Consider the following 13,711-nt stretch of genomic DNA (forward strand, 5'->3'; position numbering starts at 1 on the left):
ATAAAAAGATACTTGAAGATAAAGACAGACAAATATAAAGTTTTTATTATTATTTTATTATTAATTCTATTTTAATTTTCTAAATATAAAAAGATAGTTAAAGATAAAGATAGATAAATAGATAAAGATAGTTATTTTAATTTTTAAATTTTAAAAATTAAAATATTAGTGATCATTTTAAATGATGTCAAACTTTACATTTTAACATCATTCGAGGACAATGTATTTAGGACAGTACTAGGTTAAAAATGAAACAATTTGCTTAGAAAAATTTTGGAATTGTTAATAAAACTTGTGATGTAATTATAAGTTCATAATACATTTCGAGAAAGGGTTAGCATCCCTTTTGTGACTCAATGCATAAACGTGACAGTTGTTTATCGCGAAGGATGAAGTTTGAATTTCGCTTTATCCATGAACGTTTGTAAAATCCGCTTCAGGAAGTCCTGTAATGAGTTTGCATCTACGATGTCCTTTGGTTAGAAAGCTCCCTTTCAAATCAGGTCTAAGACACGAAGAACGTTTTATTAGGGATTTAAATCTGATCTTGGGTTAGCTGGTCTAATATGAATCTATAAGAGTTTTCCCCTGTGAAAGCCGAATGAGACTTCTCAAAATCGTCAAATTTTGGGAAGCCTCAATCCCCAGAAATCTCCAGAACAAACGCAATTAACAGGACATAATACACTGACTCCCATAGTCTTAGTTGCTTCTCCCTTAATTCGGAATAATAACCTTCTCAAGATGAGCGAATATGTCACTTTAAATTTATAAGACATTTTTTTTTTTGTCATGGGTTCCGTTTTGATTTCTAAATATGCTACAAGTGGAAAATTGGAACTTTTGTAGAAAACTTCATGTGATTGGCATCACCTGCTTGTTTCTGGGCAACCGTACATTTTTGAGCTCAAAATAGGCTGTTTAGGCTCGTGTGAATATAAAGCGAACTCCACATCCTTTTCATAAATATGCATATTAATCCTAGTGGAAAAGTCCCAATGAACATGGATTCTGCACCTCGCATTTTCAAGATACAACCACTTATTACCGCAGCACGAACGCGTGCAAGCTGTAATGCAGACAAATTGGCAAACGAAATACCGTAGGATGAGCGTACCTTGCAGTAAGTGTTCAAAATTACTTCTCCGCTAGTAGCTATGCAGCCATTGAGAGCCCCATGCTCTCGAAAGTTACTTGTCTAATGACCAACCACACATTGCCACCGCATCCTTGCAGTTTCTCAGTATTCCTCATTGGTATTGACCAAATACACAAATGATTTCAAATAGAGCAGCAAATAAACATTTCTAAGATTTATGCCAGATGACTGTGAAAGCCATGTAAGTAGCTTATCTCAAACAACCCATTTTCAGAAAAAAATTGATCAAGATATCTTCCTCCCTCCCATCGTAAGTGTGGTGGAGTTTCGTCATGCATGACTTCAAATGTTTCACTACAAATGTTTCTTTATTAACAAAATGTTTCTCCACCACGCAAAGGGAATGTCGTGATATTGCACATCGTGGAAAATGTTTTCTACCAGGTTTGCAAGAATCACTGTAGAAAAGTCCAAGTCTGTTTTCCAAACAAACTGTTATAGAAACTGCTGAGAAAATGCCAGTTGACTATGGCGAATGTCTGATAAAAGTAATACCCAGAATAGCATCTGATAAAAGTAATCTGATAAAAGTAATCCCCAGAAAAAGGTACCTCCCATGCAGCTGCGTTCAGCAGCTGCATGGGAGGCGCCTCTTTCCATTGCAATCATGTGATGGAGATTCGTTGGATTCTGTGACACTAAGCACAGCCAGTTGTTTCTAGAATTTCTATTTGACTTCCATAATAATAAATGTGAATATGAGCTAATTCAGTAAACGAGAACCTACCCTCCATTTCTACATACGAGAGTGGTCCTATAAGTTTCAGGCCTAACTAAATTTTAGAGGTGATAGAAAGAAAACAATTGTGTCACTTTTCAACATACTCGCCCTTTACTTCAACACACTTTTCGGATCTTTGAATTAACATTTGTATGCTCTTGAAAAAATAGTCTGTAATTTTGTCTGCAAAATGGCCTAAAACTGCATCTTTCATATTTTCTTCCTCGAAGGTATTTCTTCAGTTTCGAGAAGAGGTAAGTCACAGGGTGCTTGGCCCGGGCTGTACGTTGTGTGTTCAATCTCCTGGAAGCCACAATTCTTCACTTCAGCCTTCGCAACAGTAGCCGTATGAACTGGAACATTGTCGTGAAGCAGGTGAACACCCTGACCCAACAGTCCTCGTCTCTTCTTTGTGGCATCACGCAGTTTGTGCAGGAGTGAAACATAATATTCTGCATTCAGGGTGATATTCGAACCCGAGTCTTTTCCAACAGAAAGGGCTAGTCTAAGCAAACCACGTTACTGTGCCTGTGACAACAAACACAATCATAATATTAATTTATTTAATGTCATCTCATATCAGGATTATACAACATTAGCGTGGATAAGAGGATGGCTGAGTGACAGTTTTCAAAAAGTGGTATACAGGAGATGTGAGTCTGCAAGGTGTAAGTTAACTAGTAGTGTACTACAAGGATCAGTGCTTGGTCCACTGTTATTCACTCTGTACATTAATAACATTAATGGGATGACGTATATTAATGGGGAAGATCTGACATACAGCTATTTGCTGATGTTGCAAAGATAGGTAGGTTAATCAGGAATTCTGCTGATATGCGCTCTTTACAGAATGAATAGGCTAGAATTGTGGGCATGTGAAAATAGATGTCAGTTAAATCTCATTAAATGTAACGTCATTCACTTCGGCATGATTAGATATCCAATGTCGTATTATATTGGTGGGATTAAACTAGAAGAGATGAGGCTAGGTATCTTGCAGTGTTAGCTGATAGGAAGTTGAAATTCAGGGGTTATGTGGCAAGACTGCAAATACAACTCAAAAGATAATTAAAATGCTGAAACGAAATTTCACATGTAATTATAAGGATGTCATTTTGTCTCTTTACAAGACCTTGATAAGACCTCACTTGGACTATTGTGGGCAGGTCTGGTCTCCATTGTGATTCTGATACAGTGGAGAGTGTTAAAATGACACCAAGATTGTGGAATACTGATTATGAAGACAGATTGAGAATTTGTAGACTGCAGACACTAGCAAACAGGAGAAAGAGGGATGATATGATAGAGAGTTACAAACTTCGGAAAAGATCATACAGAATTTCAGTTGATGGAATTTTTAATTTATGGTGGGTGGGGAAAGGACAAAAGGGCATCCATGGAAGCTGAGAATGAATGCAAGGGGGCAACTTCTAGAATAAAAAATAATGTAAAATATGACACCTTCCTTCCTGATTTACGCTCACGCGTAGATCCACCATTTATGATGTAGTCGTTCGAAACCGCTAAGAAGGGGGGGGGGGGTGAATGAAAGCTTTTTCTCTGATAGGGTGGTGCGTGATTTTAATAGATTGCCGTTGGATGTTGTGTGTGCAAGCAGTGTAAATGAATTCAAGAATAAGTATTATAATTGATGCGTGTAGTATGTGGTCCGGCTCGGTGAGTCCCTGATTCCCTGGAGGTCTCTCATATTAATAATAATAATAGTATTTTTTCAGAGGAAAAATTCCGTACTTACGTGCTTTTGAAAATATGTACGTCGTTTCCTAGAGATCCAATGGATGGATTGCTATGTTCGGTTTTTTTTTTTTTTTTTTTTTTTGATTTTAACGAAAGCTCACGTGATGAAAACAAGTAGGTGATACCAATCGCTTTTTCAAATTTTTAAATTTTCCACTCGTAGCATACTTCGAAATCTAATAATGGGTCCATTACCAAAGACATGTCTTATAAACCTAAAGCGACATTTCCGATCACTTTGAGAATGTTGTTGGCTATTAAGAATTACGGGCAAATCGACTAAGGCTATCAGGTCAGGTGAATTATGTCTATTTGTTCTTCCAGAAGAGTTGACGATTTTGGCAGGGGAAAAACTTTTACTGATTCGTATGTGATCAGGTAACTCAAGACTAGATTTAAATCCCTAATAAAAAGATATTCATGTGGTACACCTGATTTGAAAGGGAGCTTTCTAACCAAAGGACATCGTGGATGCGAACTCAGTACATGACTTCCTGAAGTCGATTTTACCAACGTTCATGGAAAAGGCGAGATTCAAAACTTTATCCTTCGAGGAAAACAGCAACTCCTTTATAAATTGAGTCACTGAGGAATGCAGAACATTTTTGAAATACATTATGAATGTATAATTACAGCACAGTCTCTAATAAAAATTTCAAAATGTTTTCTAAGGAAATAGTTTCCTTTTTAACTTCGTACTGTCCTAAATACATTGTCCTTGAATCATGTAAAGATATCAAGTTTGACATCACTTAAAAATGATCACTAATATTTTAATTATAAAATTTTAAAAATTAAAATTGGATTACTGGTTTTTCAACAATCGACATTGAAAAACAAGATAAACTAATCCCCCTAGTCATGAACCTACCAAACTTATACAAAAGTTTTCTATTTTGTTGAGAAATATGCCACAAATAGTAGACCAGCCCAGAATTAGCCAAAACTAATTCTCCTATTTCTAGAATTAATAATAAAGTAGTAATAAAATCTATAGTAAGTATAGTTATTTATACATGGTAATGGTCATCTAGAACTGCCATTTTCTATGGCAATATTTATTACTATCCTATGTTATTAATTTTCTTTTATTCAATGCATTTATATTAACAAATCGATATTATTTCTTCATCTTTTCTCATCTTCCACTTAAGGTTCCAGATGTTTTATTTCACACATTCAAGTGTGTTTGCTATCACTTGTCGTGAGACAGAAATGCAATTTTATTTTTTATTCCACAGAATTATCGTTATCTAATCCATTCTTAACCTTGAATATAAGAAAAGCGGATATCTCCCAGGGAGCATATATAAAGGGCCCCATTCTTATATTACATTACTTTCTACGTAATAGTGGATCACCATGAAATTCCTTGTGACATTCGTCGCTGTTGCTCTCCTGGTTGCTTCCTGCCAAGCAATGAAGATAAGTAAGTAACTTCTTTCGTTCTTATTTATTCCATTAATATCTTCAAAAACGAAACTTCGGAAAATAATCTAATACAGAAACTTGGACGATTTTATTCATCAAACAGTAGGAAGTATTACTGACCGGTATTATTATTATTATTTTAATACATATTTTTACTCTGCAAACAGAAGCGGCTATTGGTCGAAGTTCACCAGCATTCACCTTGTGTAATTCTGATTTTGCTTAAAAGTTAGAAAGTATTTCCCTTGAAAATTTATTATTCATCCAAAAAGTTAAAATTTTGAAGTCAAAATATTCGGAATTAAATATTGATGCTAATTATTAAATGAATACTTTTATATTCTGATTTTTTTGAGTATGAATCTGAATCGATAAACTATATTTTTTAAATAAAAGTTTCTAATATGAAATTTCAGACGAGAACCCTCCGCATCTCAGTTGGTTTGAACAATGGCCTTTAGCTGAAAAAAAAAAAAAGCTTGGTTCTAATCCCATCTAGGACACGAAGAACCTAAAAGGTTCTTCGTGTCCTAGTCGAATTAACTGAATGTGAGTCAGTCCGTATGAAGTATACGGAAATAAGAAAGGTTTTTCTTCAGGAAACTAGGAAGAAAAATCGTTCCACTTCCACCTTTCTCCACAAAAAAAAAAAAAAGGCAAACCGACCAGAACAGGTACCAGAATAAAGATTAACCACTCTATTCCGACCAAAACGGTTTTGAATGACTTGCATGGTATGGTATGCGTATATGCATAGGCGTAAAAATAGAACAGCGCAGTCAGCACTGCCAAGGATTAAACATTGAAATCGGCATGATATCCAATCAGTGAGCCTTAAATTATTTATAAGATATACTATGGCTTCTTACTATTAATAAACAAAAATTAGTGACAATATCCAGGGCCATTCTTGCTATGATTATTTGGTCATCTGCAAACAAAAGGGTATTAGATAAAGGTCCACGATCCAGTTTAAATGCCGGTTATATATATTTTTCTTCCATTTATTTACTAATTCATCTACGTAGATATTAAATAACAGTGGTGACACTGGGCATCCCTGAAGAATCCATCTGTTAATTGGTTTCCATTCTGTAACTTTTTTAAGGATTCTTATAGCAATTTCGGTTCTTCTAACGCATGTTGATTATTGCAGTAAAATTGATTTGGAATGTTTCGATTCTTAATTGTGGTCCACAGATTGTTTCTTAAGACTCTATCAAAGACTTTCTGGTAGTCTACAAATTCCATGTACGTTTCTATGTTGTATTCTTAATGTTTTTCTATTAATATTTTTAAAGTAAAAGCACAATAGATTTGTTGAAATATAAAATGTTCGATCAGTAACCCATTTTGTTGACTGATCTTTGTGTTGAATTTCCGACACCTATTAAAATCCTCACAGGTAAGGTTGGTACCATAAGTATCACTGAAGTATCTCTGGTTTCTTTCAAATATGTTCATCTTACCTTGAAAACGGTTCTGGTTTGAGTTTTAATCTCAAAATTAAAACTCATTCACAGATGTTTATCTCTAAAATAAGACAAGACAAGCGAAACTGTAAAAAATATAGTATTAATTAACTATACAAACATTATTATTAACAATATTAACATTATTAAACCAAAGGAGACAAACTCCTTTGCTAATCCTCTTTAGAATTAAAACAACTAAAGCCTTTTACCAGTCCGTGAACAACAAACAAACGCATTCCTTTAGTAATCATCTCTAGGATTCAACAAACTATTACATTTTAAGACAATCCGCTTCGACAATGAATCTTTTCATTCTAGTTACAAAGTTCACTCTTTACAAAATAAAGGAACACATCCGAACTCTGTTAGTTGAAAACAAACAGATTTTCAGAAAAATGTAACCATTGCAGAAAGTTAAGCCAGAAGTCAAAATATTTGGTGTCAATTGGCTGTCCTGCAGTTCTCTACACACAATGTTCATTACAAGTATTCAGTTCCTATCATTCACTGAATAACACTTTTCTTTTTGTCTTCAGGATTTTGCAGTGCATACACTATCACAAGAAATTCTCGACTTGCTGCTAGAAACAAAATGTTCCCTTGTTATTTCATCCATTGACAAGAAACATATGCAGGGTTATAATAAACAAACAGTAGATATACCTCGTGCTGGAACATTGTTTCTCAAAACTTGAGTTACTGTTATCTCTTTCAACAAAAACTATATAGGAGCCCTTCTTCTAGATAATCTTTGGGCGATTGTACATCAACTGAAAGAGATAGCTGCTTTCGGATAAATCCATAGAGAACACGTTTCTATAAAACTTTTGTCAAAAACGGCAACTCGAAAATAAGTAACTTAGTTGTCACCGGTAGCCACTTTCGTCCCTACTCCATCTTTTGATTACTACGCATGCGCGCCTCAGCTTCAAACTCATTGGTATTGGAGAAATATAGTGCGGTACTTGAGCTATGTATATTTCCAACTTCGTGGGGTTTCTGCAGTCGTTTTGTAATGTTATTATTATTATTACATAACACCTAGAAGTATCCCAAGGACCGATCGACAGACAACTCAACCAAGGATAACCTTTGACCCACCACTTTAATCCACCAACAACTACAAAGACCGCTATTACTATCATCATCCACACACAACGCCATCTACTGTCACACCACTAGTATTTTTCTTCTCTAAATTGCATGTGTTCTCAAGCCGATTTTTCTTTATGCAGGATGAAAACCCGAGTTTTCGGGAGAAAAACCCCGTTACTTTTGTAAGAGATCAGCTAACTCACCTTCAATTGAAAACACCCATATAATGATTCCTCTAATCAATATCTGAACATACTGAGACGGGAATCGAACTTTGGTCTTTTCCAATCGTACTGTCTCAATGTACAGTCATTCTTCCAAATGCGCTACAGTGCGTTAAAAAAAAAAATAAATAAAAGGTACCAAATTCACTGACCCATCCATGATTCTTATCTACCACATATTTTTTATTATTTATCATCAATAAACGTTTCTAATGTTTTCAGGAAGTTTGCCATAATAATTTAATTTGAGCATAATAATGTTCGCGAACGTTATTATGTTCAAATTAAAGTCATCACGCGCAAAGACGCAAACACAAGTGATTGACCTTAATTAACTTATCTTTCTCTGTATAAAAATTAGATTTCAAAATATAATATTACATTTACGGTAAAATGAAGCGGTGCGGGGATATACAGTTAATATAATCTAATTTATTTCCAATTCCTTTTTATCAAGACTACTTAACACATAACTCACCTAATATAAAAATTAATAAATGAAATTAAAATGTGGCGTATCTGAATACAAATTATCTGATATACTACATATTAGTGTTTCTTTTGCTATTTATTACTTAGCAAGATTTTTTTATCCTTGGAGGCAGGAGAAAATCGTTTTCCTTCTTTAGATCAGGACTGCTGATTAATCTAACCCTTGAACTCATCCAGCACACTCTTGTGCTGTAAGTTCCCAAACCTCGGGAGAGTGGAACTAGCAGAACGAAGTTAATAAGTATGAAAACAAAATGGCGTCCATTCAGATTGTGTCTAAAATTTCTAAACGAATAAACTCTCATTTATAAATATTCAACTAATTTCATATATCAAACAACATTTAGAATTTATTTTTCTTGCAGACTGTCCGGATGGGGAAGAATACTTGGAATGTGGCACAGCATGTCCAGATACATGTGAGAATTACTTGGATGAGATGCGTCCGTGCACACTCCAGTGCGTCCAAGGATGCTTCTGTAAGGGAAAAACGGTCAGACACTCAGAAGGCATGTGCGTGTCTCGAGAAGAATGTTAATGGAAATTAGCGGAAAACAAATTGTAAAATACAGTTGGGAATAAACTTCTAACATATGTAAAAGCTCATTCTTACGTACCTTTTTATTTGATTTTTTTATATCTAAAATCCAAGAAAGATAAAGATCGCAAAAGGGATAGCATATTATCGCCTGTACGGGTAAACTTGCCTTGTTTACAACAGTATAATTATTAAATGGAGAAGTTTTTAACTGATATTTTTCTGATATTAACTGATATAGAAATTTTTCGTGAAAGCTAACCATACGAGTATTTGGCCTCTTCTTAAAATGCAAGGAAAATCTTCAATCGAATATTCGTCCCATTGTTCCAGCTACAACGGGAACAATGAGACGAAGGAACTTAAGTGTACCTTCGTCCGCTGTTACTAAGGAATAATGGAGAAATCCATAAGTGCTGTGCTTCCTAGAAACCCATCATCAAATGAAGAAACATCAAATGAAATTCAGTGTTCATAATCCCAAATGATCTACTTGCCAACAACACTTGGAGAGAGAGAGAGAGAGAGAGAGAGAGAGAGAGAGAGAGAGAGAGAGAGAGAGAGAGAAACGCATAGAAATGACGAGGTGCGTTTCTCAGCAGCTGAACGTTTCACGAGTTTGATCTCACCGATTCATCTGAAATCAAAGATTATAAAATGAACACTTCGTACTTTTCGTCTCATTGAACCCACAGCATATTTTGGAAGACAATTTTTCTGTTTTGTCTTTTAAGAATGCCTCCTTAGCACGGTAACTAAGACGGCCAGACATTGGTCTCCGGATGAAAAAAATCTGGATTCGAATCTTGTCTAGAACACCCGTTTTTTTTTTTTTTTTTTTCAACTGAAAGGAAGTTTGACGATCTCACAGATGTGGACGACACATAAAACGTTGTAAACAGTAAAATCTAAATACAACCGTGAAGGGATTGTAAGTCGATGGGCCAGTCCGTTTCCTTTCATAATTCTTCTCCTTCTGCAGCTTGTCCCACTTAAGTAGGGTCGCTGTTTGTAGTGAGTCTCCTCCACAACCTCCACAATTTAATAATAACAGTCTCAAATATATTTTTCTTGCCTCTTCATTCCTTCAGTTTGTTTTAAATGATCTTTTAAGAAATGTAATTTGAATGTAGTTCAAAATTATTAAACTACACAAGTTGCGTTACCCGTCCAAAATGGTACGAAGGGACTGAAAGGTTCTGATAAACATCTGAAACAACAACGAAAAAAATTGAATTAATGCAACTCTTCTTATTTATCCTTAAAGAAAAGGACTAATTATTACAATTTGATGAAACATGGGAGTTAAAGGGTTTTAAGATAGGTTCTTTCTTGTGTTTATAACAACTGGTTTATTATCATTTTTCTTCTAGTGTTTATCAGAACTTTTCAAAGCCCCCACCTCGTATATCTACATAATTTTACGAGTAATGGCAGAATTTTTAAATTATGACAGCATGATAGCAGTAATACAATGGGATCATATCAAAAAGTGTATGGGAAAGTGTTTATAATTTTTTTTAAATATATTCAAGGATAATTCCAGAATTCAAGCTTGCCGATCACGTTTCTAAATAAAAATAATAAACAAATTGATATTACAGAGGGTGCTTTAGTTACATTTGCACAATTTAACAAGAATATGTGAAAAGCATAAATAATATTAAAGAAGCCAGTTAAGTGTCAAGATAATGCTGCTGTGTAAAATAGCTTGCTCTTCTTAATATACGAGTATAATAGACACAGCTGGTACTCAAAGATGAAATGTAATTTATGGAAAATTATCCGTGTTACTAATACATGTGTTTTCATACAAAGATTTACTGCACCAAAGTTGATTATTTTCAAAATTTCTGCATAAAACCAAGATAAGCAACCAGAAAGGCTTCAGTTCGGTGGGGACCACAGTTCAAAAGTAATACATAATGATATTATTTCGAAAGAAATACATAATGTGCATATGATTAAGATCCATTCTTTTTTACAGCCAAATAAAATGGCACTTAAAAGTTTCCAAACTTGAAGAGTTATGAGAATATAACTTTCAGAATGGGAGTTGATTTGATTTGAGCTACATGAAAGACACGGGCTCTGCCAAAGAACCCGTATATTCACCATTTTCGTGTGAAATGATTAGGATTTTGCCTAGTCTCTGATGAGTTGTAACAGTTCGCTACAGCCGTCAAGCCAGTGAAACCTAATCAACGTACTAACAATAGGCGAATATACGGCTTCTCGACAGATTACGTCTTTCATCTAGCGCAAGCGAAAGCAATTTCTATACTGAAGGTTACATTTTAAAACTCTCTGGTAAAAATTCGAACTTTAATCTTCCCTTTATTTTTCTATAAGATGATGGAAATTTTGAATACCTGCATAAAAGTTCGACTGTACCGTGGTGCTGTCGGCGAAGAATTCATTTCTATGGATGTCAATGCCACACCACATCGTACATGGGCAGTGGAGATACTTCTGGAGACCGAGAATATTAATCGAATCGTGTGGCAAGCACGCTCTCCAGATCTCAACCCCATAGAACACGTTTGGGACGCAATGGGAACACACGTTGCTGCTTGAAATTCTATTCCAGGAAACAAATAAGGCCTTATTCTTGCTCTGAAGAGGAGAGGACCACTTTGCCTCAAGAACTCCTGAATCACTTGGTGCTAAAGCATGGTACGACGTTGTGAGAGCTCATTGAAGTTGGGGTGGACATATCCTGAAATGCCTCTCAGCATAGTTTTCTGTATGCACTATACGTTAATTTCTTAACTACGTTCTTAGGAAATTTTTAACTTTTGTCAAAAACGTATTGCAATGTAATATGTACAAAATTTATAACAGTGTTTGTGTAATATAATTTATTTGTGTGCTAGCAATATATTTATATCCACATTTGGCTGTAGTCATGAAAAATGTTTTATACACAGGTAAAAATGTAGTTCGTCCTTATCTTTTGGACACTAGTGTATTATGCAAGCACACTTTATTTGGGCTATATGGACTGCATGCTTCACATTGTTCTGACAATACAATCTGGATTCACGAAAGATACTATTGTTGTTTTTTTTTTTTTTTTTCAGGGGACTATGGGATAGCAGAGAAACAACAGCATATTGTGTTAAGGAAATATTAATGTCCGAAATATGAAATATTTCACATCAAGGAGAGAGAGACAGAGAGAGAATATAAAACAGACTTCTAGTTGAGCACAATATTTTTGCTACCATCGCATATTAAAGTGGTTCCCATGAAAAACCTGTTAAAGCATTCAGCAAAAATGACCCTCAATCCACTACAATCCAGTATAACGTTATGTTCTCCAAAAATGTCATATAAGTCAAATTTAAGAAAAACAGATTTGTTGGAAATCAAATTAGGAAACTGTTAAAAATATGAAGCCCAGAAATATCACTAAAGAATGAAAAAATCTGATAATCATTCAGAAATATTGAATGGTTTCCGAACAAAACAGAAGAAGATTATGAAGACCGAGTTTATCAAATTGTCATACTTAGAATATTGGTTATATCAATAATGATAAATTTATATTTTTTTGTTCTCGAGGAGCCCTCTTTTAGAGGTTGGTGCACTGAGTTGTGAGCAGGACGAATGGTTCCAGCTGAGTCATGATGAAGGAGAGAAGATATTTGAGAAAACGGAATGCCAAATATGATTGAAGAATGAGTTGGTTTTCTCAAAGAAAGACACGCAAGTTGGTACTTGTAAATATTCATGCAGAGATTACCTTTTTATTTTCTTAATTATTGTAATTTAGTAAAAAAAGAAAAAAAAAAGAAGTTTAAATTTGGTTGTTTATATTCCTTTCATCAAACAATGCTTTCAACATCGTGGTGGGTCTCAAATCTATAAAATCCATGTGATACTGTACCCAGAGAAGAATCTGGAAAATAATGTAAACTGAAATGAAAGAATTAAAGGAAGAGTATTACATTAACAAAGTTTGGATTAGCTATTTGAAAGTTATTGCATGATTTATACAACATATTGTAAAAGTATACATGTGGAAAAAATGATGCTGATGAAGAGAATAGAAACTGATTAAACAGCTAAAAAGTCACTTAGGATAGGTAACATAAAAGAAAGCTTTATGAATGTGAAAGAGAAACCAATAACGAAAGAATTATGTGCTCTCATAACCACATTAAACACAAGAGAAAAAAGAGTTGAACTAATTAAGATCGCCCTCACAAAGAAATGTTCCATTATAAATACAAAACGACGCGAAACAGAATAAATAAAAATAACGAAAGAATTAGAGTCTGATTTCATTTAACTCACTGAAGACTGGAAAAGTCAAAGGAAGCAAACAAACAAAAAAAGTGAAATACGAATTAAAAAAATAGGCATAACCGGAGAGTATACTAATATTGTTTTCTTAGCTGAAAATCAACATGATTTACAAAGATTGATAAACATAATCAGTAATGTAAGGGGGGGGGGGAGATCTTTGTGTTATTCTAAACAGAAGGCGAGAAACCGTCTACTTTTCAAGATTATTGTGGGATAATTGTGAGAAAAGTCACCTTTGAGCTTTGCCTCGAATGAGAGAAACCAACTTCTGATGAACAGAAAACACATCACCATCCTCGTTGAGGATGAGTTTCAGCACCAGATAATATGGTGAGAATTGAGAAACTAGTTCTGTGGACGAAATTCCCGAGTTCTTCATAAGAGAATCAGGAAACGTTTGTCCTCGCACTTACTTCTGATTTTCCTTTCTCACCACAGATAACAACTGATCAATGAAATTGGGTACAAGTCGAGAGAGAGAGAGAGAGAGAGAGAGAGAGAGAG

The 13,711-nt window shown here is 34.6% G+C and overlaps 1 protein-coding gene and 1 long non-coding RNA gene across 2 annotated transcripts in view; one reads left to right on the forward strand and one right to left on the reverse strand.

Moving 5' to 3' along the window:
* Positions 1–13,711, reverse strand: part of LOC150102671 (uncharacterized) — a 125,229-nt gene that overhangs the window by 77,484 nt on the left and 34,034 nt on the right. The window lies entirely within an intron of this gene.
* On the forward strand, positions 4,968–8,961 carry LOC150102676 (chymotrypsin-elastase inhibitor ixodidin-like). The gene is made up of 2 exons (XM_090399655.1): positions 4,968–5,067; positions 8,721–8,961. Exons 1-2 carry the CDS (start codon positions 5,001–5,003, stop codon positions 8,891–8,893), a joined length of 240 nt encoding a protein of 79 aa, XP_090255781.1. The 5' UTR covers positions 4,968–5,000; the 3' UTR covers positions 8,894–8,961.

Source organism: Typopeltis vanoorti, chromosome 10, assembly GCF_054136105.1.
Source record: "Typopeltis vanoorti isolate ZY-2024b chromosome 10, IOZ_Tvanoo_1.0, whole genome shotgun sequence".
NCBI classification, from domain to species: Eukaryota; Metazoa; Arthropoda; class Arachnida; order Uropygi; family Thelyphonidae; genus Typopeltis; species Typopeltis vanoorti.

Excerpts from the sequence above, each read along its gene's own strand:
- LOC150102676 (XM_090399655.1), top strand. The coding sequence starts at position 5,001 with ATGAAATTCCTTGTGACATTCGTCGCTGTTGCTCTCCTGGTTGCTTCC. Across the intron at positions 5,068-8,720 it reads CTGCCAAGCAATGAAGATAA|ACTGTCCGGATGGGGAAGAA; the intron begins GTAAGTAACTTC and ends TTTTTCTTGCAG.